The following is a 27,297-nucleotide window of genomic DNA, read 5'->3' on the forward strand; positions in this document are numbered from 1 at the left end:
TATTACATACATTGATAAGCTAAGCCATGTGCCTAATCAGCATTTTGTAAGGTACTAAAAGACCAGAATATCTTCCCTCCTAGTAGTCATTATAGTCTACTGAGAGAAAGCCTGTATTCATTTTTTTTATGCTTTATTGAAATGATTTAAAATTTTTTTTCATATGAGAACACAGTAAAGGCAATCAATGACAGATTAATTTTATTTTGGATTAACTCTGGAAATCTGCCTCCCACTCCATCACTGTGCAATATTCAATGGCACACATTTGTAAAATGTGCTACAAAGCCAGCTTGCTCTAACACAGAAATACTATATACTTTCTGAATTCTCCAGCAGTCTTCCAGTCACAGTGAAGTAGCGTTAAGATCACACTTGTTTTTTTTTTAACAAAATGTAGCCGTGCAATATGCTTCTAAAAGAAGAAAGCTCAACATCAAAAATAACACTTCAGTGCAGTTGTATCAAAAACTAGTTGTAAAGAAAAATGTACTGGCAAGAGCTGTGGTTTTAAGATGATGCTTCTCGTCTGCTCCCAGAGAATCTATTATGAAGTTCCATGGTACAGTTCCAATTTTCTAAGTGACCTGCAGAATAAAAGATGATTTTGGTATCAAGCACATCAATTTAACATGGACACAGACAATAAGTCTATAGGAAGTTAAGGTCAAATATCAGATACTGACTTACTGACAAAGATAGATTAGATTAATGTAATTACAAAGGAATTTTCATGGAATTATTCTGATATATTTGGAAATTGAGTTATATTTCCCAACTAAATGCAGTATGTGATCCCATACTGGATATCTTTTACAGAAGGAAAACAATGCTTAAAAAGAACATTATTGGCTGGGCGCGGTGGCTCACGCTTGTAATCCCAGCACTTTGGGAGGCCGAGGCGGGTGGATCACGAGGTCAAGAGATGGAGACCACGGTGAAACCCCATCTCTACTAAAAATACAAAAAATTAGCCGGGCGTGGTGGCGGGCGCCTGTAGTCCCAGCTACTCGGAGAGGCTGAGGCAGGAGAATGGCGTGAACCCGGGAGGCGGAGCTTGCAGTGAGCCGAGATTGCGCCACTGCACTCCAGCCTGGGCGACAGAGCGAGACTCCGTCTCAAGAAAAAAAAAAAAACAAAAAAAACAAAAGAACATTGTTGAGTCAATTGACAAAATTGATGTATAGAGAGTGCATTAAATAAAAGTACCAATAATAGATATTCTTAAGTTGATAACTATTCTATGGTTATTTAAGAGAATGACTTTGCTCTTAAGAAATACAGAGGTACATATGGTAAAGTGGTAGAGTATATATAACTTCTAATGGCTCAGAAAAAAAATTATGTATCTTTATCTATATACAGAGAGACAAAGACAGAATATAATAAAGCTAACAGAACAAAACATTAACCATTAGTGACTGTATAAAAGGAATATGTGTGTTCTTTGTATATTATTCTTGCAAATCTTTTCTAAGTTTGAAATTATTTTCACATTAAAAAGTTATACTTCTTTTAACCAGTCCTACCCAAAGCAAATCAGTTTTTGGCCTTTTAGCAGTTGTGTATTATGCTTGTAGGATATTATTTTGAATTTCTTTTTTTTTTTTTTTTTTTGAGACAGAGTCTCGCTCTGTCACCCAGGCTGGAGTGCAGTGGTGGGATCTCAGCTCACTGCAAGCTCTGCCTCCTGGGTTCACGCCATTCTCCTGTCTCAGCCTCCCAAGTAGCTGGGACTACAGGTGCCACCACGCCCGGCTATTTTTTTCTATTTTTTAGTAGAGACGGGGTTTCACTGTGTTAGCCAGGATGGTCTCGATCTCCTGACCTCGTGATCTGCCCACCTCGGCTTCCCAAAGTGCTGGGATTACAGGCGTGAGCCACCACGCCCGGCCTGTCCTGACACTTTTCTAAGCCTTTACACATATAACTTATTTAGTGCTTGTAACAACCCTATGAGGTAAGTACTATTATGACTTTTTAAAGGGATGAAAAACTAAAGCACAGAGAGATTAGGTAATTTACTCAAGTTATTAAGTGGGTAGCCTGGATTCAAGAAGTATGCTGTATTCTAGCTCTTTAGTATGGTCCTGTTCATTCCAAATTTACTTCCTAGTAATGTGCCCACTACTGACGCTTTCCGAGGACAATGCAATTTAAAAAAAAAATCTTCAAAACTGTTTCCTAGCTGGGCGCGGTGGCTCACACCTATAAGTCCAGCACTTTGGGAGGCTGAGGTGGGTGGATCACGAGGTCAGGAGTTCGAGACCAGCCTGACCACCATGGTGAAACCCCGTCTTTACTAAAAATACAAAAATTAGCCAGGTGTGGTTGTGCACACCTGTAATCCCAGCTACTGAGGAGACTGAGACAGGAGAATCGCTTAAACCCGGGAAGCAGAGTTTGCAGTGAGCCGAGATCACACCACTGCACTCCAGCCCGGGCAACAGAGCAAGACTCTGTCTCACAAAAAACAAAAAAACAAAAAAACTGTTCCCAGAACACTGAGGGTTTTGTTTGTTTGTTTGTTTTGAGAGAGTCTCGCTCTGTTGCCCAGGCTGGAGTGCACTGGTGCAATCTCGGCTAATTACAACCTCTGCCTCCTGGGTTCAAGCAATTCTCATGCCTCAGTCTCCCTAGTAGCTAGGATTATAGGTGTGTACCACCACACTCGGCTAATTTTTGTATTTTTAGTAGAGATGGGGTTTGCCATGTTGTTCAGGCAGTCTTGAACGCCCGACCTCAAGTAATCTGCCTGCCTTGGCCTCCCAAAGTGCTGGAATTACAGGCATGAGCCATCGTGCCTGGCCGTGATTTTTTTTTTTTTAAAATAATTTCCTCTTTTCTCTTACTCTATGAAGAAATTCGGTGGCTGGAAATAAATAAAACATTCTGAATAAGGCATTGTTTTATCTTGAGGTTAAAAAAATTGTTCTTCAGCTAAAAGACATATAATATCTACAAGCCAAAAAGGAAAAACATCAAGCTCAAATATTTAAAATGAAAATCTTCAAATACCAAGCTGTGAAAGCATGTTTTTCATCCATTTAATAAAATACTTATTCCTTTAATATAGAAAGACTTCTAACAAACCAGTGAGACATACATATATGTATATTTATATGTATATGTGTAGCAAATATTTAAATATCACAAGAAATATTAACAGTGGTTATTTCTGAAAAGTGGGAAAGGGGTGTGAAGAAGAGGGAGTTCTTTTGCTTTTCATTTTATATTTTTTGTCTGGCTTGAAAATTTTACTTATAAGCATGTATACTATTAAAATTTTTAAAGCTAGTTTAAAAGATACATTACCCAAGAGTTGGAAAAAATGCCTGAAGTGCACAAATAATAAAGTGTGAAAGAAAAAACACAAATGGGTTTTCTGTCATTTGATTGTTAAGAAAGGGCCTTTCTGGAAGGGATTCATCTCAGGACCTGGGGCCCTACTAAAACATGGGCATTTGTTCTTTTGACACTCCTGGGCTCGCAAGCATCAATCAGCCTATAGAAAGGTCTGGTCCCCAGAACTGAGCCTTTGATCACTATAGACAGGGCATAGAGATTTGAGAACCGTCACCTAAGGACTATTCACTTACTACCTACTAATTCACTAAATAAAAATAGTTACTGAATCTCTGCTGCCTGCAAAGTACTTTATATACGTGTGAGAAATACTAAGGAAATAAAAGATATGCTTCCATCAAGAATCCGACAATCTTCAGTGGTTGTGGAAGAAAACATATATGGAACAAAATTATATTTAAATATAAGATACCAATGAGTAATCTTTAGAGGTAGGATTTCCTTATATAGGGTCCATAGATGAGGCTTGAGGGGGGTGTCTATAAACCCCTGTTTCAGAGATCTCTTTGTGGTGTGTGATTAAGTTTAAAGTCTAGATTGTGTGTGTGTGTGTGTGTGTGATTTCTGGAGTTGTTACTGTTTTTTCATTGTTGTTTTGTGTTGCTCTCTAAAACTTGCTGCTTCCAAACACGTATAAAAAATGACCTCATTTTTCAAATTCTTCAAAAAATTCTTCAGAAACATAGATATGGTTCTAGAAAGTCTAATACCTTCGGCTGGGCACAGTGGCTCATGCCTATAATCCCAGCACTTTGGGGGACTGAGGCAGGAGTTTGAAACCAGCCTGGATAACATGGTGAAACCCCACCTCTACTGAAAATACAAAAATTAACCGGGTGTGGTGGCACATGCCTGTAATCCCAGCTACTCAGGAGGCTGAGGCAGGAGAATCGCTTGAACCCGGGAAGCGGAAGTTGCAGTGAGCTGAGATTGTGCCATTGCACTCGAGTGTGGGTGACAAAGTGAGACTCTGTCTCAAAAAAAAAAAAGAAAAAGAAAAAAAAGAAAATCTAATACCTTCAAATCTTATTATAGCAAATACGTTTGAAGGAAAATTGAATATGGTGATAATTTCCCCAAATACTGCAGTTGTTCTGTTATCAGAATAACATTTATTAAAACCCTGATATGACCAAAGAATTCAGTCAGTTCCGGCCGAGCGCGGTGGCTCACGCTTGTAATCCCAGCACTTTGGGAGGCCGAGGTGGGTGGATCACGAGGTCAGGAGATCGAGACCACGGTGAAACCCCGTCTCTACTAAAAATACAAAAAATTAGCCGGGCGTGGTGGTGGGCGCCTGTAGTCCCAGCTACTCGGAGAGGCTGAGGCAGGAGAACGGCATGAACCCGGGAGGCGGAACTTGCAGTGAGCCGAGATTGCGCCACTGCACTCCAGCCTGGGTGACAGAGTGAGACTCCGTCTCAAAAAAAAAAAAAAAAAAGAAAATTCAGTCAGTTCCTAAAGCAGTTGCTATGATAAAGTTACACTTCTAATTAATCAGATATAAGGGACAGAGAAGACAGTTTGTCTCTGAAATCCGAATAAATCCTAAGCCTCATGTAGTCTGGTGTATTCAGAGATTCAACTTAAAAATGCATGGTACAACAGCCAAACTAAATAAAAATGAATTTAAATTGTCACTTATTTCCTGATGCAAACCCAATCATAAGTCAGTATATCAGTTCTCAAAGTTCCCTTCCCCGTTTTCTACCTTAGAGCCTTCCAGCATATCTAACATCTCTCATTCAACAAAACTCTAAAATATCCCAGAATCCCAGACACCCACCCTGTACCACTTTTCTGATTCTCTCCCCTCTCAGCTTATATTCTGTTGATCAGAGAAGTCTCTCTGACTTCTTAAATTTTCTCTTCACTTTGCACGTCACATTTGAGAGCCCAGAGCTGGAAGAACAAAGAGCCCTCCTCCCTTTCTCCTTTCTTTCCAGCCCTGTCCATCTCTGACCATTCTTTGAATTCTGCCACAAATAAATCAGGAATCAGATGGACAGGGCAGGAGCAGGGGAGACATTAAGCAGGAAAAAAGAAAATTATTATTACTGAGAGAGGGATCAAGGATAGAAACATTTGGGATACAGATATTAATACATACTTTCTCCTCAACATACTTATTTGCAACAACAGAGTAACAGCCAATTAACTTGTAGATAGTATTTTTCAAATGCTGAAAAGATAATAATGGCTATTATTTATTTGGCGTTTACTCCATGCTAAGCACTTTTAACATGAATAATCTCAGTTAATCACCGCAACAAGCTTAAGAGGTAGGTATCATTATTCTTCCCATTTTGCAGAGGAGGAAACTGAGGCACAGAGAGTTTAAGTAGCTTGCCTGATGTCCCACAGCTGGTAAGCAGTCCGCTCTAGATTCAAACCCAGAGCATCTGACCCCAAAGGCTAGACTTTTATCAGGAAAGTACTCCCAAAATAGCTGGTATCAGTTTGGTCCAATTTCCAATTTCACACCTACTTTGTGCTTTGGCTGTGTATCTGAAAACCTTTGTGATGATTTCCATTCCGTGGCATTTGCTTCCTTTGCAGAGATGCTGGTGGCATTTTTATTTGTTGTTCCCTTTCTTGACTTGACACCTACAGACAGATGCAGTAACCATATCTGTATGTGAAACTTTTCAAAAAATGTGTCCATCCACAGTTTAATTTCATTTCACTAACTAATTATTTTTGAGACAGGGTCTCACTCTGCCACTCAGGCTGGAGTGCAGTGGTTCCATCACGGCTCATTGCAGCCTCTACTTCCTGGGCTCTAACAATCCGCCCACCTCAGCCTCTTGAGTAGGTAGGACTAGAGGAGGATGCCACCATGGCCAGCTATTTTATGTATTTATTTATTTTTGAGATGAAGTTTCACTCTTGTTGCCCAGGCTGGAGTGCAGTGGCACAATCCCAGCTCACTGCAACCTCTGCCTCCCGGGTTCAAGCGATTATCTCGCCTCAGCCTCCCGAGTAGCTGGGATTACAGGCTCCTGCCACCAGGCCCAGCTAATTTTTATATTTTTAGTAGAGATGGGGTTTCACCGTGTTGGCCAGGCTGGTCTCAAACTCCTGACCTCAGGTGATCCACCCGCCTCGGCCTCCCAAAGTGCTGGGATTACAGGCATGAGCCACTGTGCCTGGCTTATGTTTGTAGGGATGAAGTTTCACTAAGTTTCCCAGGCTGGTCTCAAACTTCTGAGCACACAAGAGATCCCTCCAGCCCAGCCTCCCAAAGTGCTGGGATTACCAGTGTGAGCCACCCTGTCCAGCCCACTCACAGTTTTAGATCCTTTGCTTCTGGAGTGCTTTGCTCCCATCACCAAAGCATCTGAAAAATAAGACTTCCTTGATTTCAGTAATGGAGGGAAATCAAGCCCTAAGAGCCCCTGGTTCTTTTAAATTCAACCAGACACAGAAATCTAATTCCCATTACAATTTTGACCTTATCTGGTGAGCCTACTTCCTAATTTCCTAGTTTAACTTACATTCCTCTAAGCAGATGAAAGTAACCAGGCTTACTCTGTTTGCGGGCGTATGCTGCTGCTTTGGGTGCTGTTAACATGGCAAAGGGGTGCAAGGAGAGGCGGAGAGACGAAACACTGGGAACCTGAAAGGAAAACAGTCCTACTTTTAAAATCTGTCCATCCTTTGCGGCATGAACACCTGCTAGTTACAGCATTTGGCCTGTTTAATCATCTCAGAATCTTTGAGTCCAATTGTTGAGTACTGTCCAATGGGCAGTACTCACAGTCCATTGATGGGGCGCGTGAAGCATATGAATGTGAACTTGCACACATGGCCTTTTGCTCCTATGCTTGGTTCCCATTGCCTAGAATATCCTGTCACACACAGGCGCTCTTCACATAGTTCCCTTTATAGCCATTTCCTCTTTTTCTGCCTAGAGGCACCTACCTCTCTTTTATCATGTAGCTCAAATATCACCCCTTCTGAGAAATGTATCCTGATGTCCTCCCACGCCCACTCTCCCTCGCTGGCACAGTTCCCCCTGCCTACCCAATGCAAAATTGTTGGTTCACTCATCTGGCCCAAAGTCTTTAACAGGCACTTTACAGAAGAAGAAACATATGAATAGTTGTCCATTGGTAATCAGGGGAATGCAAATCTAAACCACAGTGAAATACCATAATACACTTAACAGACTGACAAAACTGAAAAAGCCAGTATAGATAACCTGCATTGCTGGTAGAAATAGAACTGGTACAACCATTTTGGAAAGCAATTTAGCTTTATGTAGAGAGTTGAAGATGCTTATACCCATGGCTTAGCAATTTCATTCCTAGGCATATACCATACAGAAACTCTTAGCCGGGCGCGGTAGCTCAAGCCTGTAATCCCAGCACTTTGGGAGGCCGAGGCGGGCGGATCACGAGGTCAGGAGATCGAGACCATCCTGGCTAACACGGTGAAACCCCGTCTCTACTAAAAACACAAAAAATTAGCCGGGCGTGTTGGTGGGCACCTGTATTCCCAGCTAGTCGGGAGGCTGAGGCAGGAGAATGGCGTGAACCCAGGAGGTGGAGGTTGCAGTGAGCCGAGATTGCGCCACTGCACTCCAGCCTGGGGGACAGAGAAAGACTCTGTCTCAAAAAAAAAAACAAAAAACAAAAAACAAAACAACAAAAAAAACACAACTCTTTTGCTGTGCAATGCTTCTTGCTTTTGCAAGAAATAACTTGGCCAGGCACAGTGGGTCATGCCTGCAATCCCAGCTCTTTGGGAGGCTGAGGTGAGTGAATCATCTGAGGTCAGGAGTTCAAGACCAGCCTGGCCAACATGGCAAAACACCACCTCTACTAAAAATACAAAAAAAATTAAGCAAGTGTGGTGGTGGATGCCTGTAATCCCAGCTACTCGGGAGGCTGAGGCAGGGGAATTGCTTGAACCCAGGAGGCAGAGGTTGCAGTGAGCTGAGATTGCGTCACTGCACTCCAGCCTGGGCAACAAGAGTAAAACTTCATCTCAAAAAAAAAAAAAAGAAACTCAAGTGCCTGAAATGGAAAAATAGATGACAACATTGTGGTACATTCCTAGAGTGGAATACTGCATGTAGTGAAAAGAAATTATAGCTATGTGCAGCAGTATTAATAAGTTTCTGAAACATAATGTTGAATGAAAAAAGAAAGACATTAAATGACACATTTGCTAATATCCTATTTATAAAAACTCAAGGCTGGGCATGGTGGCTCAAGCCTGTAACCCCAGCACTTTGGGAGGCCAAGGCGGGCAGATCAGAAGGTCAGGAGATCGAGACCATCCTGTCTAACATGGTGAAACCCTGTCTCTACTAAAAATACAAAAAAATTAGCCGGGCGTGGTGGCGGGCGTCTGTAGTCCCAGCTACTTGGGAGGCTGAGGCAGGAGAATGGCATGAAGCCGGGAGGTGGAGCTTGCAGTGAGCTGAGATCGCACCACTGCACTCCAGCCTGGGCGACAGAGCGAGACTCCATCTCAAAACAAAAACAAAAACAAAAACAAAAACCCAAAACTCAAAAAATGTGCAAAATTAAACGATATATAGATTAGAGATGCATATGTGGTAAAACTATAAAGGAGTAAAAGATAGTAATCAACACATAATTCAAACTAGTGGTAACTTAGGGCGAAAGGAAGGGTATGAGACAGGAGAGGGTATGCAGAGCTTTAAAGCTGTTGATACCGTTCCATTTTACACACTTGGATGTGTTTGTTTGCTTGGTCTTTGTCCTTTAAATATATATTGGTAAGTGTTCATTTGGACACAATTAATATTGAAAGTGTGTTTTTAATCCCTCGTTTACTATTATTATTATTAATTTTTGAGACAGGGTCTCACCCTGTCACCCAGGCTGGAGTGCAGTGGCGAGATCTTGGCTCCCGGCAGCCTCCACCTCCCAGGCTCAAATGATCCTCCCATCTCGACCGCCCAAGAAGCAGGGACTGTAGACACACAACACCATGCCTGGCGAATTTTTGTATTTTTTGGTATAGACAGGTTTTTGCCACATTGCCTAGGTTGGTCTCAAACCCCTGGGCTCAAGTGATTCTCCTGCCTCAGCCTCTTAAAGGGCTGGGATTACAGGTACTGTGCCTGGCCAATTCTTCATGATTAAGATCTGTCAATATTGAACTTTTGTTTAAAAGATAGGTCCCTCCCCTTATCATGAAAACATTTTAAAATTTCTGCACAATTCGGTCTGAGTCAGCATCCTCCAAAAAGAGAAGACGCTTGGCAAATTACTGGAGTAAGTGTGAGAGGGTGGAAGCCAGGCCTATCACGAAGGGACCAGGTTGTTATCAGGAGGAAGGAGGCTGGTCATCCCGAGTGGGGGTGAGCTTGGAAATAACAGCACTAATATGGAAAGTCCCCTGGTGCCACCATCGTGTGCTCGATACGTGCGGTCTCACTGAGTCCTCAGAGTGATCAGGTGTGTCTGGGTAAGTGTAATCATGCCTGTTTAGACATGCCTATTTACATATGGGGAAATTGGGAATCAGAGAGAAATAACTTATCTGAAGACACACCGCTAGCAAGTGACAAAGCTGGGACTGAACATCAGTCAGTTTCCCTGTGACATGCCCTGGACTTGGATGTCAGTTAGGATGGACTCCAATGATAGCCAGTCAGGCGTCGGGGTCTGGCTTCATGAAGAAAGAAGGAAAGCAGAGGTTCTAGTGCTGTCTGACCACCTGCCTTTGTCTCTTTCTTCTCTCTGTTGTGCTCATTTCCACTCTCTCTGTTTCCCTCTTTCTCCATCAAATGGAGCTGAAGAATATTTTTATTTTTGTTCGATATGTTGAAGGAAGATTTATGTTCTCTTTTCTTCAGGTTAAAATCGAATAAGACACGGTCGGGCGTGGTAGCTCAGCCTGTAATCCCAGCTCTTTTGGAGGCCGGCAGCGGGGGTGGGTAGATCACTTGAGGTCAGGAGTTCAAGACCAGCCCTGCCAACGTGGCAAAACCTCGTTTCTATTAAAAATTCAAAAAAGGCCGGGCGCAGTGGCTCACGCCTGTAATCCCAGCACTTCGGGAGGCCGAGGCGGGCGGATCACTATGTCAGGAGATCGAGACCATCCTGGCTAACACGATGAAACCCCGTCTCTACTAAAAATACAAAAAATTAGCCGGGCGTGGTGGCGGTTGCCTGTAGTCCCAGCTACTGGGGAGGCTGAGGCAGGAGAATGGCGTGAACCCAGGAGGTGGAGCTTGCAGTGAGCCGAGATCGCGCCACTGCACTCCAGCCTGGGCGACAGAGCGAGACTCCGTCTTAAAAAAAAAAAAAAAATTCAAAAAAATTAGCCTTGCGCAGTGGCACGCACCTGTAATTCCAGCTACTCGGGAGGCTGAGGTGAGAGAATCACTTGGACCCGGGAGGCGGAGGTTGCAGCGAGCCAAGATCACACCACTGCACTCCAGCCTGGGTGACAGAGTGAGACTCTGTCTCAAAAAAAAAAAAAAAAAAAGAGTAAGACATTTTATATTTATCCGGGGCTAGTTGTCAATAACTCTCACTTGCGTAAGGTCTTTAGTTGAATTTTTTCTGAGTCCAGAATGCTCAGAAGAAAAAAGCTCTCTATCAGCAAAAAGCAGTTCCCTCTCAGGAGGTAAAACCTAAGGCTAACAGAGTTGGTGAGCAATGCCGCGCCTATGACGCCTTTCTACCATCAGGTGGCAGCACATAGTCCCGGAGAAAGCCATCAAGCCTGGCACAGTACCCATATTGTCATGCGGCCAATTCCAGTTGCAGGTAATTCTGCATAATCTGATTAGTATTCAACAGAGTTTTAAGCTTTTGCTTGGGAAGGATTTTAGCTGTTGCTTACGAGACATTTTATCGGAAGGAATCATTCAGATATATGTAGCAATTAAAGAAGAATCTCTGGCAATATCTTTTTTTTAAAACTCCTCTTTCTAGTTAAAACCATTTTTTGAAATTATGTTAAATTCCAAAAGACTCTTTTAAAATAGCCTTACAGTTCAGTCTTTGAAATGCTACATTTCTATCGAGAGGTCCTGCTAATTTCTAATTCAAGATGTGGCAAAAGTACCTGTGCGCAGCTGATGTGCAGCTCCAAGAGTAAGGCCTGAACTGGCGTTCTGGAGGCGGGGAGCTTGTGAGGCTCACGGGGGCAGATCCTCAGGCTCTTAGGCTCTTGTATTGGTAACTAAAATTACACCCTCTGTGATCACTGGTTGTCCAAGAGGCAAAGTTTACATTGTGTTAATAATACACATGGATGCTTGATTAGCTATTTAATTTTTGAATATTTAGAGCAGTGGTTCTCAATCTCATGTGATTTTGCCTCCCTGGGGACATTTGGCAAAGTCTAGAGACTTTTTTTTTTTTTTTTTTTGAGACGGAGTCTCCCTCTGTTTCCCAAGCTGGAGTGCAGTGGCCCTGTCTCCACTCACTGCAACCTCTGCCTCCTGGGTTCAAGCAATTCTCCTGCCTCAGCCTCCTGAGTAGCTGGGATTACAGGCGCCCACCACCACACCCAGCTAATTTTTGTATTTTTAGTAGAGACAGGGTTTCACCATGTTGGCCAGGCTGGTCCCGAACTCCTGACCTCAAGTGATCCGCCTGCCTCAGCCTCCCAAAGTGCTGGGATTACAGGCATGAGCCATGGCACCCGGCCGACATTTTAAATTGTCACAACTGGCGAGAAGCTACTTGCATCTAATGGGCAGAGGCCAGGGATGCTGTGAAACATCCCATAATGCACAGGACAGCCCCAGACCTCCATTCCCTGAGTACCAGAACTTTAATTAAAGCTATTATTTGGAGGTTACTGTGTGCCAGACATTAAGGGCTTCATTGATTCTAACCTACTTCATTCCCACGACAACCCCATCTTTGCGTCCCTGTTTTTACAAACGAAATTGAGAATTATAGAGGTTAGAACATTTGTCCAGGATTATTCTGCTTGTAACTGTGGAGCTGGGATTCAAACCCAGGAGGCCAGGCTTTGGAATCCTAGTGCTTAACATTACACAACCTGCCTCTCGGATAACATATCTATATATATACTATATATACATATGTGTATATCTGTATACATGTGTATACATATCTGTATATATGTATCTGTATATATGTATACAGATACATTTCTGTACATATGTGTCTGTATATATGTATACATATGTATACAGATATGTATACATATATAGTAGTATAGTAATCAATGGCTCATTATATATATACACACATACATATGTATATATTGTGTGTGTGTGTATATATGTGTGTATATATATATAATCGAGCCATCATTCACATCACATAGCAATAAACAAATACAAGTGGCCAGGCGCGGTGGCTCATGCCTGTAATCCCAGCACTTTGGGAGGCTGAGGTGGGTGGATCACCTGAGGTCAGGAGTTCGAGAACAGCCTGACCAACATGGCAAAACCCCATCTCTACTAAAAATACAAAATTAGCCAGGCGTGGTAATGCATGCCTGTAATCCCAGCTACTCAGAAGGCTGAGGCAGGCGAATCACTTGAACCTGGGAGGCGTAGGTTGCAGTGAGCCAAGATTGCACCATTGCACTCCAGCCTGGGCAACAACAGGGAAACTCCATCTCAAGAAACAAACAAACAAACAAACAAAAATTAAAACAAAAAACAAATACAAGCCTTTAAAGAAAAGTCAGCCTCTGTGATAATATTATCTCTTTCTGTTCAGAGCTGGTTATTGTCACTGATTGTGAGAATGGGGACTATGTGTCACTGAACAGAGAAGGTGCTGAACAAAGTCTCTTTAATGAATAAATGAGTGATCAGATGGATAGGTAGAGATTGGTTGGTCCACTTCTACATGGCCTGTCGTCCCTTCTAGCACTTTTATTTATTTATTTATTTATTTATTTATTTATTTGAGATGGAGTTTTGCTCTGTTGCTCAGGCTGGAGTGCAGTGGCACAATCTGGGCTCACTGCAACCTCTGCCTGCCAAGATCTCCTGCCTCAGCCTCCCAAATAGCTGAGATTACAGGCATGCACCACCATGCCCCGCTAATTTTTTGTGTTTTTAGTAGAGATAGGGTTTCACCATGTTGGTCAGGCTGGTCTCGAACTCCTGACCTCAGGTGACCCACCAACCTCTGCTTCCTAAAGTGCTGGGATTACAGGTGTGAGCTACTGCGCCTGGCCTTCTAGCAACTTTAAATGAACCTGATTTATCTGAGCTACTCAGACACCCATGTTTGCAAACCTTCTTGATTGATAACCCAGCCAAGCTTGGGTGCCATCCTCTCCAGGATGTGATTTTCCATATTAGTCTTTTAGCCATTTGAGTTGGGACCAACTAGTTAGATGTGCTGATGCCTTTCTAGACCTCTCCCAGGAACCAGAAGATGACAGGGAGAAAACAGTGACTGAAACAGAAGGGTTTGGGGCTCAGGCTTGTATGTATATGTGCTGAGGGGTAGGGGAAAAGGAGGAAGGGCAGCCTGGAAGGGAGAAAGCTGCAGAAAAAGACAAGCAGGAATGAAGCAGTATGATTTGCTTGGCTATCCAAGGAACACAGAGAGCTGAGCTTTCTTTGAAAATGAAGAACAGCTTGATCTCTGAGGAGCATCAGGATTGGGGTAGCTTATATCTCAAACAAGGTAAGCTTCAATATAGGATGTAAGATCTATAAGAAAAGTAATCTTGGCTGGGTGTGGTGGTGCATGCTTTTAATCCCAGCACTAGGGGAGGCCAAGGTGGGAGGATCGCTTGAGCCCAGGAGTTCAAGACCAGGCTGTGGAACATAGGGAGACCCCCATCCCTAAAAATTTTTTTTTCATTATTGTTTTTTGAGACGGAGTTTCTGCTCTTGTTGCCCAGGCTGGAGTGCAGTGGCATGATCTCAGCTCACTGCAACCTCCGTCTTCCTGGTTCAAGAGATTCTCCTGCCTCAGTCTCCCCGGTAGTTGGGATTACAGGCATTCATGCTCGTCCGTGTGAAGAGACCACCAAACAGGCTTTGTGTGAGCAACATGGCTGTTTATTTCACCTGGCTGCAGGCAGGCTGAGTCAGTCCAAAAAGAGAGTCAGCAAAGGGTGGTGGATTATCATTAGTTCTTATAGGTTTTGGGATAGGCGGTGAAGTTAAGAGCAATGTTCTGTGGGCAGGAGTGGATCTCACAAAGTACATTCTCAAGGGTAGGGAGAATTACAAAGAACCTTCCTAAGGGTGGGAGAGATTACAAAGTACCTTCTTAAAGGTGGGGGAGATTGCAAAGTACACTGATCAGTTAGGGTGGGGCAGAAACAAATCACAATGGTGGAATGTCATCAGTTAAGGCTATTTTTACTTCTTTTGTGGATCTTCAGTTACTTCAGGCCATCTGGATGTATATGTGCAAGTCACAGGGGATGCGATGGCTTGGCTTGGGCTCAGAGGCCTGACACAGGCGACCGCCACCACACCCGGCAAACTTTTTGTATTTTTAGTAGGGTTGGGGTTTCACCATGTTGGCCAGGCTGGTCTCAAACTCCTGACCTCAGGTGATCCACCCACCTTGGCCTCCCAAAGTGCTGGGATTACAGGCATGAACCACTGCACCCGGCCTACAAAAAAGTTTTTAAAAAGTTATCTTGTCTGACTTGCTCACCACTGTATCCCCTGCACCTACAATTATACTGAATGAACAGATGAATGAATGAATGAGTGAATGAAGTGAGTTGAAACTAGAGGGATCAGAAAGAAAGTTCTGATTTTCACAATGATCAAGGGCATCTGAGTCTCAGGACTACAGTCAGGTTACTTATGGATTAAGGTGATAGGAAGGTTGGTTTCGATGTAAACACTTGACTGCTAAGGTGGACCTGGTGGGCTCTTGAACTCTACATGACCCCACTGCTTGCACAATGATCTGCAGTAAAAGAGCAAGGGAGGCAGGCATTCCTGTGGCCACAGCCCTGCCCCTGCCCTGTCCTCCCTTCTGAATCCAGGTGGGGGCAGGGAAAGCCACAGTGTGAGCAGAAGACCTGGGCGTGAGGGCGTTGGTTCTCCCCTTCCCCCCTCCCACTGCATGGCCCTCTCCACCTTACCTTCCCTTTCCTCTTCCCTCTTCTAGAGGTATCCAAAGGTGAAGGGATTAGTAGTTCACCTCTAAATAGCAGTTCATATTTAAATGTCTACTTAATGTTCATATATTTACAAGTGGCAAAAATGGAAGTGGTCTTAAAAATTATTCAGAACACCCATTTATTATTTTTTTTAAAGATCAGTCACATGGAGGCCCAAAGGGGGAAAGGGACGCATCTAGGGTTTCATAGTAGTGGAGTCAGAACTCAAACCCAGGTCTCTGAACTCCCAGGTCATTGCTGCTTCTACTGTTAATGATTTCAAAGTAGTTTCATGGGAGGAGCTGAGAGTGGAGCTACTTAGGAAGCTGAGGCCAGGATTTCAAGGATTACTGGGTCCCAGGAATTTGAGACCAGTAGTGAGACCCGTCTTTAAAAAAAGTAGTGTTGTGGGAAAGGAAGATGTATCAGCAGTAAACTAGGGAATTTGTCATGAGAATTAGCCTTGTGGATCTTGTCCTAGTTCTAAAAGATATAGTACATCATAGAAGGTAACAGTGTGGACCTACCAGATCTACATTACAAAAAGTATAAGTGAAAAATTACATTTATTAGAAACAGAGCAGAGGTCGGCATGGTGGCTCATACCTGTACTCCAGTACTTTCGGAGGCCAAGGCAAGCAGATCACTTGAGGCCAAGAGTTTGAGACCAGCCTGGTCAACATGGCAAAACCCCATCTCTACCAAAAAATACAAAAATTAGCCGGGTGTGGTGGTGCATGCCTGTAGTCCCAGCTACTCTGGAGGCTGACGCACGAGAATTCCTTGAACCCAGGAGGCAGAGGTGCAGTGAGCTGAGATCGCACCACTACACTCCAGCCAGAGTGACAGAGTGAGACTCTGTCTCAAAAAAAACCAAAACCACAACAGAGTAAAGTTTGGCCCGCAAGCCTTGTACCCATTGCTGCCCCTTCTCAGCCGTACACAAGATACATTTGTTATTACTACATGGTCTTTTACATATGAAAGGCATTTCACAAACATGTTATTCAGCTAAGAAATGGTTATGTCTGGTTTTGTACATTTTGATGTAAAACTGTTATTTCAAGGCCGGGCGCGGTGGCTCACGCTTGTAATCCCAGCACTTTGGGAGGCCGAGGCAGGCGGATCACGAGGTCAGGAGATCGAGACCACGGTGAAACCCCGTCTCTACTAAAAAAATACAAAAAATTAGCCGGGAGTGGTGGCGGGCGCCTGTAGTCCCAGCTACTCAGAGAGGCTGAGGCAGGAGAATGGCATGAACCCGGGAGGCGGAGCTTGCAGTGAGCCGAGATCGCACCACTGCACTCCAGCCTGGGCGACAGAGCGAGACTCCGTCTCAAAAAAAAAAAAAAAAAAAAAAACAAACAAAAAAAAAAAAACTGTTATTTCATAATTGATGTCTGAAAATACATTATACATTTATACACTAAATAAATTCTCTCTAAAAATCCCTTATATTGACAATCCCAGGTCACCTTTACCTTGATGGTGCCAGAATCGGCAGAAGAATCAGCCCCATAAATTTTAAAGACTTCCTCAATCGGGATACTGTTCTGTTAAACAACAACAGCAATAACAAAGTATGATCATACCATGGCTTTTCTTTTATTACAAAACAAAGCTAATATAGCTCTAGTATGTCTAAAACTGTGCTTGGGTATCATAAGTACTAAATACAGTAAATAACTTCTGATCAATGGATAAATCATTTTCTTTTTTCTTTGCCTCTTAAATAAATGTTTTCACATACAGTGTAGAAGTTAGTCTTTTTATTACTTTAAAAAATGAAACATTTACTATTAGTAACTCCTAAACATTTAGAAACATTGGTTGAAAAATAATGTAAATATTCATTACTGTAAAAATGCTCAAAGTAGACATGAAACATTCATATAGGCAGATAGTATTCTTTTCCTTACCATTAAGATTCCAGCATAAGATGATAAAATCATAGCTTCTCGTTCTCTGCGATTTGGATATATGGGTCTGCCATGGAATGGCATTTTCCTAATGGGGAATAGGAAATACAAGTGGAGGATTTATTCTTGTTCTTTTTGATGCCTGCTAAGGTTGTGATGATAATCGGTAAGTAATCTGCAATGGCTGTGTGCTATCTGCTTATTTATATTAATAAAATTGATGCGATTGTTCCTCCATCGGTGAAATCCACACTTTGAATTTTTAATCTTCCAATAATGGTGATGAATTTGGCCTCATCTATCCATGTTTTCACAGCAATCAAAGATTGGCAGACTGGCCACTGTGGTGGATGTTTATGGTTTGCAAACCATGATCCTTTCCCCTTCTTGTGACAATTTGCTTTGGGGGAACTACCTAACCCCACCGTAAGCCTCTATGCTTCTAGGGAAGCTGACTACACCCCTAGATTCCAAAGATGAAAAACACACTGTGGACTGAGCTGTCAGTGTATTCCACCTCCCCTGCGCTGCCACTGTCCAACTCTAGACAAGTCAGGTAACAGCCACTGAGACACAATTAGGTGATTAAAAAAATATATATCCACCCTTCCCCCGATAATGAAATAGGCTGAAACTAGGGATGGTGTTCACCCTGAGGAAATGGAATCAAGAGGTAGATCCAGATGACATTGTTTGAGTTTTGAATTAAACCATGCCTAACACAGTCCTACCCATGGACTTTTCAGATACAAGGGCAATAAAATCTACTCCCCACCTTTTTTTGCTTAAGGCTGTTCAAATTGGATTTTCTGCTCATTACAGCTAAACCCTAACTGTTACAACTCTCTAGGTTCAGGTGTGTAGTCCGAGCCATTGAGTAGAAAAAAAATAACAGGCCTCCAGAATAAGCTATTTGATCCTGTCTTCATTAGTTCTGTGTTGTTACCAGTTGAGTGAGTCTGCCTGAACCCTCCCTATACATGACAGAAAATGCCGGTAATCCCGGAAAGAAAATTATTCTGCACTTCAAACAGCTCAGCTCAGATACATGTCTGCCTAAATGCTTAAGAATTTCTTTGGTAGTCCTTAGGAAAAGGTTACAGCCTTTACCCATAGAACCGACTGTTTTAAATCATGGCATGTACACAGTAAAGCAGTCATGTTTCTAAGACAGAGCATTCTTTATTTTTGAGATGGAGTCTCACTCTGTTGCCCCTGCTGGAGTGCAGTGGCACAATCTTGGCTCACTGCAACCTCCGCCTCCTGGGTTCAAGTGATTCTCCTCTCCTGCCTCACCCTCCTGAGTACAGGTGTGCGCCACCACGCTGGGCGAATTTTTGTATTTTTAATAGAGGCGAGGTTTTACCATATTGTCCAGGCTGGTCTTGAACTCCTGGCCTCAAGTAACGAGTCTGCCTCGGCCTCCCAGAGTGCTGGGATTACAAGCGTGAGCCACCGCGCCTGGCCCCTTAAGACACAACATTCTGTGCGAGAAGGTCTTTTATCTCACAGAAGTCAATTAGTAGAGATGCAAAACATGGAAACATGTAACTTCTTCAAGTTGGCAACTGTTCAGGTTCCTCAGGTGTCTCATTGAAGAGGGATATTCACCCTATAGTGTTTTCAAATCAGAGTGCCTCATGATGGAAGATGTTAGGGCTGGAACTTCCTCTATCGTTAATCACAGGCACAATTTAAAGAGGAAAGCAACAAACCTATTTCAACTTACAGTTCCTCCCACTCCAGCCAAGTTAAGTCTTCTGAGGGATCCAGCCATTGCAAAGCAACACTGATGGCCAAGTCATAGTGTGCCTGGGATCAGGAAGCACAGAGAGCAAAGAAACAGGCTTAGACATTGGCCGAAGTACTCCCCGGACCCAATGACAATGGCACTGCTAAGCCTATTCTAGTCTGTCATGTCCAAAATGGGAAGGATCATTAGCTTTAATAACCTGATGCTCGGCTAGATTTTTTTTTTTTTTCTCAGACCTCACCTCACAGGGATGAATCAGCCAGAAATATTTTGGGATCTTCAGACATTAAATTTATTTCCCACTAGAGCAGTTATCTGATTTCTGTGATTTGGAAAAGAAAGGAGAGATCAGTGAAGAATAATAAACTTGGAATCAGAGAATCTGGGCTCAAATCTAGGTATTGCCAACAACTCAAGGAATATCCTCAGGTGAGTAACTGATGCTTTCTGGGCTTCAGTTTCCCTACTTTTTTTTTTTTTTTTTTTTTTGAGACAAGAGTCTCGCTGTCGCCCAGGCTGGAGTGCAGTGGCGCGATCTCGGCTCACTGCAGGCTCCGCCCCCCGGGGGTTCACGCCATTCTCCTGCCTCAGCCTCCCGAGTAGCTGGGACTACAGGCGCCCGCCACCTCGCCCGGCTAATTTTTTGTATTTTTAGTAGAGACGGGGTTTTGCTGTGTTAGCCGGGATGGTCTCGATCTCCTGAACTCGTGATCCGCCCGCCTCGGCCTCCCAAAGTGCTGGGATTACAGGCGTGAGCCACCACGCCCGGCCAGTTTCCCTAAATTTTAAAATAGTAAAAGGTAAGGGTGGGGGAACAGGGCTGCAGGGAACAATTTCTGATTCTGTGAGTAGAATGTCAGAAATGTGCTTCCAGGGTTACAGGGGCAGTGTGGTGGGAATTTGGAGGGATGGGCTGTTTTATGTCTACCTGGGGAGATAGCTAGAACCCTAAGAAGCTTCGGAGAAGGAAGCTTCATTGGAGCTGGGGCTTGTGGGATGAGAATGTCTACAGATGGGGAAGGAAATCACAGGTAGAGGAAGTAGCATTAGGCAAGGACGGGGCGGGCGGGGAGGGGGGTAGACCTGAGTAAGTGACTTGCCGAGAGTTTCACATGCACATATAGTAAAAAGCTGAGAACCAATGCAGAGGCTTATTTTTATCATAGTGACCACCTTTTCCTAGTAATTCCTAAGAGTTCTTGTTCATTAAGCATATTTACCATTTGTCTATCAAAATATTCCTTCTCTCCTTTCAGTCCCCACAAACAGAAAAGGGAAGATTGGTTCTGTTTTTAATTATTGTAGAGGCGTTCTGAAGTTTTAACATTTTTTAACAATGGAGTTATTTCTTCCAGGGACTGAACTAAACTGAACAGTGAACCTAAATGAATAAATAAATAAGGAAGAATGGGAGCATGACCAAATGTTGCAACCGGATCCAAAGTTTGATGCCTTGGCATCACTTGTTTGCTCATTTGAAATGCAAATTCCTAGGCCATGGGGGGCCCCGCCCCCGCCCCCCCTTCACCTCCTGAATCAAAATAGCCTTGTAATACGACCTCATTAAAGTTTGAGAAGCACTGCTCTAATCTACTTAATTTCTCTGTTTAATATGTGTACAGAGAGAATAAGGCTTAACTATTTCCTTAACTCCAGGGTAGTTTTGAAAGCCAGTGAGCCTGGCTCTACTTTAGTCAGAGAAGAGGAGAGGGGAGTGGAGGGAGAGAGAGAGTCTTTTTTATTAGTGTAAGGATAGTAAATGGGCAGTGAAAAAACTGAGGGTTTGCTCATTTCTTTTGAGCTAGATCTTTATATGGTTTCTTCCTTAATTTCTGTGATGTGAACTTTCAGATCCTGAATCTGGGTTTCAAAATAAATAACACCAAGGATTTTTAGGGTTACTTAATTTATTTGGTTTTCTCCCACTAATGCAAATGGTAAAGAAATTATTTTGAGAACTACGTGATAGCTAGTTTTGTCAAACTCTTAACTCCATGGATGTAACATTTTGCCTTGCATTAATTTTGCTTTTTAATCTTCTTTCCTAAGAGCAAATAACTCTCATGATTTTTATTTTCTCATTCTCTTTTTGCTTTCTGGTTAGTGGGTTGAAATGACCATATGAACAATCTCAGGGTGAGGGGAAGATGAGGTAGAGGACATTTGGGGGATGGGTGTCAATATTAGCCTTGTTTATTGTATAAATTAGATCCTTTTTCTGTCTCTTTAATACACATATAACACAAATATGACTCGCATCAGCGTGCCTTTCTTTACCATATCATCTAGAAAGGTGAGTTGCCTTCTTCCTTTTGGGTCAAATTCATTTTCCCGAAGTCTGATGCCAATATAATCTCCCCTTAAAAGCAAGAGAGCAGCATTGAACCATTGGAGTGACATGGGCTCAGTCTGCAGAAAAAGGCTTTTTTTTCCCCATCCCTCCCTCCCCCACCAAAATACAAGAGAATTTGCTGATGCTCTGGTAGCTGAGTTAATATTCAGTTTTGGTTTACATGATAATTCTACAATGCTGCAGTTTAAAATGTCTAACCATAATTAACTGAAATAATATTTATCTAAAAATTAAACTCAGTTGGAACAGAATTTACAGGAAAGCAAGCAATATGCCAAATACCCACACACAGAAATGATTTTACAAGACCAAAAGGATTGAGACACACTGTTTAAAATAAGCATTTGTTTCCCGTGTTAAATTCAAGCAGCATGTCCAAAGTTGATAAATTCCAGATATATAAAATTCTGTAGGTAAGTATTATTTTGCTGTAAGGCTTTTTCTCTTTAGAATGCAGATACCCTTAGGAGGAGGAATGCATAAAAACTTATTAGTGATTCCACTTTAGTTTATCCTTACTGGATCCTTTCCTAACAGTGACTTTTAATAAAAGAAGGTAAAATAAGCACCATGAGGAGAGAAGAGAGAAAGGTGCTACCCTGGGAATGTCAGTGAGAAAAAATGGGTGCAGGAAAAGAAGGACTATGGCATCTCCCAGGTTGATTTCAGCACATCTCACAATTTTACATAAGGTGGAGAATAAGTTTATTTCTGGCTTCTAAAAGCTTTTCTTCTGAGTCATTAAGCTTAACTAGATTAATAAAAATTCTTAAATTTCTGCCGAAATTTCAGGATACTTTAAAGTAGCCTAAATGTATTCTTTGGATATAAACTTGTATTTATATCACTTTGGAAATTCCAGTTCTTTGGATGAGATATGTGGAAGAGTTGGCATTCCTGATCATGGTTTGTTCTTTACTATTCTATTGGCCTCTAACATATAACACAAATATGACTCGCATCAGCGTACCTTTCTTTACCATATCATCTAGAAAGGTAAGTTCCCTTCCTCCTTTTGGGTCAAATTCATTTTCCTGAAGTCTGATGCCAATATAATCTCTGCTTAAAAGCAAGAGATGAATATGAATTCACATATATGTGCATACACATATATGTGTACACGTGTACTATATATGAATTCACATATATGTGTATACATGTATATATGTACATATATGTATATTCATAGTTTCTTCTAGTTTTTTTTTTTTTTTTTTTTTTGAGACAGAGTCTCACTCTGTCGCCCAGGCTGGAGTGCAGTGGCACAATCTCGGCTCACTGCAAGCTCCGCCTCCCAGGTTCACGCCATTCTCCTGCCTCAGCCTCTCCGAGTAGCTGGGACTACAGGCGCCCGCCACCACGCCCGGCTAATTTTTTTTTGTATTTTTTTTTTTTTAGTAGAGACGGGGTTTCACCGTGGTCTTGATTCCTGACCTCGTGATCCGCCCGCCTCGGCCTCCCAAAGTGCTGGGATTACAAGCGTGAGCCACCGCGCCCGGCCTTCTTCTAGTATTTTTTAAGGGCTTGTTAAAATAAAATTGTCTTAGAAGGCCGAGAAAAGATATTTGATGGGGATGGTGATAAGCTCTTTGATGAAAAGGCTATTACTGTTGTGTCTATAACACATATGAGATAGAACATAATCTTTCTTTTTTCTTTTTATATGGTTTGTGATCTTTCACCAACATTTGTTAAGTACAAGTCAAACACTACCATGGGAGGAAAACATTTCTTTCAAAGGAAACTTGATGTTTTCTGTGTTCGTTTTAAAAATGTTCAGATGTCAAGAAAAAGGAGATGAATTTCTTAGTTGATAAAGCTGACAATAAAAGAGGCAGAGCAGAGGCTGCAATTTAGATTCTGGGCCCTTTCAGGAATCTCTCCTATACCTTTTACCAGCAGGGCCAGCCTCTTTCAACGGTGTATCCTGCCTACATAGGCTGACTGGGACATAGGCTCAGCTCTCAGGCTCTAGAATGCGGATGCCTCGGATGTGCAGGCTGCCAGCAGAAACATCCTCCCAAGTGCTTCAGCATCCTGCCTCGCACCACATGTGAGGCCTCCCTGGCAGGAAACCGAGAGAGGCCAGATCATCCTCTGGTTTTCCCCTACCATGCAGAAATAGATTCTTCCTTAGATTTTTACCCGCTGCCAAAACCCAAGCCATCCATGACATGAAATCCACCGAATGCCAAGTGTCATAAATGAAAGTTATTCTCAATGATACTTACAAGAGCTTTTTCACTTCCTTCTTTATGAGCCTTCTTTCCATGTTAAAGGCTTAGCCAGCTGAGCAGGTATCCGCAGCTAACACTACACTTAGACCCAGCTTCTCTCAGCCTAGAGGCTACAGCAGCAAATCAGAGAGAATTTGAGTTAGGGATGCTATCACTCCAAATACCAGTCATGGAGTCCTAGGCTCTGGAAGGGATCCGAGGGAGCACCTCATTCAGGCCTCTTACTCAGCAGGTTCAGGGTCAAAAAGCTGCCTGGAGGCTCATGCACTGCACTTTTGTGTTTATTTGACACCTTTTATTCCTTCCAAATTTTCCAACACTTACTAATTTACTCTTCCTTGCAATAATCTAGCAAGTAAAACCAAAATGGTTTGTGTAATAGCTGATGAGACTATGCGGGCAGAACCATCCAAACTAGATGGATGTGATACATCTAGATCTGAATGTGCTTGGGTTTTTCTGTGAGCATTCAACTCCCAGTGAGTTCACCCTGGTTCAGTGGCTCATAATGGCGTTTTCCGTAGAATCCATCTACACTCTCCTACTGCCAGGAGATCCTTGAAAGAAAATATGATTATGGGAAATATGTCTTCAATTCCCACCCCCACATTGAACCAGAAGTTGAAGATCAGGTAATGGGGTCAAAAGGGGTCTGAAGTCACCAAAAAGGAGTCTATAGAAAATCATCACTATTGAATGGGGTACTCAGGGAGAGGTATAAATAGAATATCAACTTTATCCGTGATGTTTTATTTATTTTTAAATTTATTTATTTATTTATTTTTTATTTTATTTACTTTTTTTTGAGACGGAGTCTTGCTTTGTCTCCCAGGCTGGAGTGCAGTGGCGTGATCTCTGCTCACTGCAAGCTCCGCCTCCCAGGTTCACGCCATTCTCCTGCCTCAGCCTCCCGAGTAGCTGGGACTACAGGCGCCCGCCACTACGCCTGGCTAATTTTTTGTATTTTTAGTAGAGACGGGGTTTCACCGCGTTAGCCAGGATGGTCTCGATCTCCTGACCTTGTGATCCGCCCGCCTCGGCCTCCCAAAGTGCTGGGATTACAGGCGTGAGCCACCGCGCCCGGCCTATTTTTAAATTTATTTTATGGTTGGGCCACTATGACCAAATAGTTATTCAAACATTCTCCCGGATGTTTCTGGTGTTTTTTTATGAGATTATCATTTAAATCAGTGGACTTTGAAAGCAGATTGTCCTCTGAGTGAGCCTTGTCCAATCAGTCGAAAGCCTTGATAGAACAAAAGACTGACCTCCCCCATGCAAGAAGGAATCTGCCAGTAGGCAGCCTTTGGATTCAAACTGCAACTCTTCCCTGAGTCTGTGAGCAGCTGGCCTCCTCTATCAGATTTTGGACTGGCCAAGACTCCACAGTCATGTGAGCCAATTCCGTAAAATCAAAATATTTGAGTGAAAGAGATGGTTAAGCCTATACTGCACCGTGTGTGTGTGTGTGTGTGTATCCACACTCATCCTGTCAGTTCAATTTCTCTGAGGAACCCTAATACTCAAATATAACAAAATGTTAATAATTGTTGATTCTGGAATTCTAAGTCCATGGATGTTCATTATACCACCCTTTGTACTTTTAAAATTGTATGTATATTTAAATCACTACTCTAAAGATGATTGGAAAACAAACTTTAGAAACGGTTTTTTGAAAATGGTACCATATAAACACTAAGCTTCACTTGATTCAGCTCTACTAATAGTAAGCAAAGAGCCAACAGGATGGCGCTGATCTAAATGAATTCTTCCCTAGGCCACCTTCATTATTTTAGATAATTTTTTTTTTTTTTTTTTTTTTGAGATGGAGTCTCGCTCTGTCGCCAGGCTGGAGTGCAGTGGCACGATTTCGGTTCACTGCAACCTCCGGCTTCTGGGTTCAAGCAATTCTCCTGCCTCAGCCTCCCAAGTAGCTGGGACTGCAGGTGTGCACCACCATGCCCAGCTAATTTTTTTGTATTTTTAGTAGAGAGGGGGTGGTGTCACCATATTGGCCAGGATGGTCTCCATCTCTTGATCTTGTGATCCACCCGCCTCAGCCTCCCAAAGTGCTGGGATTACAGGCGTGAGCCACCACGCCCGGCCATTTTGGATCATTCTTGCTGCTACTACATCTGCTTTAGTTTTTGGGGAGTGGACGGGATGTGGATAAGATGAAAGTGGGGAAGAAAGTAAGAGCATTTCACAGGAAATTGATTAAGTATCAAGACAATAATATTGCTCCCTACAAAGTCAATGGGGAGAGGATGCAGCAAACCATAGAGGTGGCCCTATTGCCTAGAGAAGAAAGAGCACTGGACCCAGGAAAGCCACACTCATTGATGTGGCTGTGCATCTTCTGCTTCCCAGCCTCAGGTGTTATCCAAAAAGATGGGCCTGGTTAACATTGCCAAGAGCACTTGTTGCCCCAACATTCTGTAACTCTATAAAGTCTGGCATGCATTAAAATTCTTCTGATTCAATAATTTGGAAAAACATTTGTTGCTAGACTATTTGGCCTATCTCAATTCCTTGGCAGGGAGTAAGGCACAGTTAGCATGTGCTTTAATCCATTCTTGTCTTGTAATTCTGAGAAAGCCCTTTGAGTTTCAGATTTACAAGTTATAATATTTGCATTGCTTGGTTGTTACGACAGCTTCATCTTAGATCATCCCTCATCCTCCCCATCCCCTGCCCCCACCACCGCCATTCAATGTAGTATAATATGCAAAGGTTTCAGTCTTTAAAGTATGAGTATGTCCCACTCCCAAACCACTAAGCTGTAGGTCAGAAGACCCTGTGAGGCCACCAACTAGCTGTGCACCTTGAACAGATTAATTTGCCTATGTTTTTTCATTTCTTCCTCTGCAAAACAAGCATTGAATGATTGGAGAGCTTCCTTACAGCTGTAGAAGTCAGTGATTTATATGCATTTAGTAGCTACGCCTGGTCTAAAGAAGGCCATTTGCACGGACTCTAATTCAGCTAGATTTGAATTCTGCCAATTATCCCTCTTCCCTGTCTATAGAGCTCTAAAGAAAACAAGACCGCTGTGTGTTTTGTGTGTGGCTGAAAGCACACATAAAAGAAGTACTGGAAAGATGTCAGCTGTCTCAGGCTTTAGCTGTTTCATAGAAACAGTTCCCTAGAAGTCAGAGCCCCCAAATTCTATAGGAATATCATTTCCTGGAAAATATCTGCACATTCCATGCAGGTTCCCTGCTGCACACCTGCAATCGTGGTACAGGTCTCTTGGACTGTTCTATTAAGTGCCTGCTCTTAACAAATTCCCCTTTGAGAATCGCTCACCAACCGGAGACCGATTCCAGTGCTTTTGTTCCTTCTCTGCTTCTGGAGGCATGCTGGAGCATCCGCGTATCTCAGACTGGTGCTCACAGACATCAGGAACACATGCTTTTTCCTGGTTGCTAGGAAACAGTGAATGAATTAAAATCATTGTTTTAAAAATACACTCCCCCACGCCCACCCCCATTAAGGGTTGAGGGAGGGCTGAAAGTCATATATTTGGGACAGGATTGTGATCCTGGCCTGAAGTTCACGTGTCGTTTTACCTGAGTAGGCTTATGTTTCCCATCTAAA

At 42.8% G+C, this 27,297-nt stretch overlaps 1 protein-coding gene across 3 annotated transcripts; it reads right to left on the reverse strand.

Moving 5' to 3' along the window:
* Positions 1–128: 128 nt before the first annotated feature.
* On the reverse strand, positions 129–27,297 carry C22AH2orf80 (chromosome 22a C2orf80 homolog). Of its 3 annotated transcripts, none has more exons than XM_030803098.1 (10): positions 27,270–27,297; positions 27,011–27,125; positions 23,692–23,807; positions 21,385–21,466; positions 19,084–19,166; positions 17,355–17,442; positions 16,917–16,988; positions 6,898–6,985; positions 5,855–5,973; positions 129–587 (listed from the first exon to the last, which is right to left on the reverse strand). In XM_030803098.1, the coding sequence occupies exons 3-10, from the start codon at positions 23,730–23,732 to the stop codon at positions 579–581; spliced, it is 582 nt and encodes a 193-aa protein (XP_030658958.1). In that variant the 5' UTR covers positions 23,733–23,807; positions 27,011–27,125; positions 27,270–27,297; the 3' UTR covers positions 129–578. The 3 variants fall into 3 exon arrangements, with proteins under 3 accessions (XP_030658958.1, XP_030658957.1, XP_030658959.1); XM_030803097.1 differs by having other exon boundaries at positions 27,007–27,125; XM_030803099.1 differs by lacking the exon at positions 16,917–16,988 and having other exon boundaries at positions 27,007–27,125.

Source organism: Nomascus leucogenys, chromosome 22a (assembly GCF_006542625.1).
Source record: "Nomascus leucogenys isolate Asia chromosome 22a, Asia_NLE_v1, whole genome shotgun sequence".
Lineage (NCBI taxonomy): Eukaryota > Metazoa > Chordata > Mammalia > Primates > Hylobatidae > Nomascus > Nomascus leucogenys.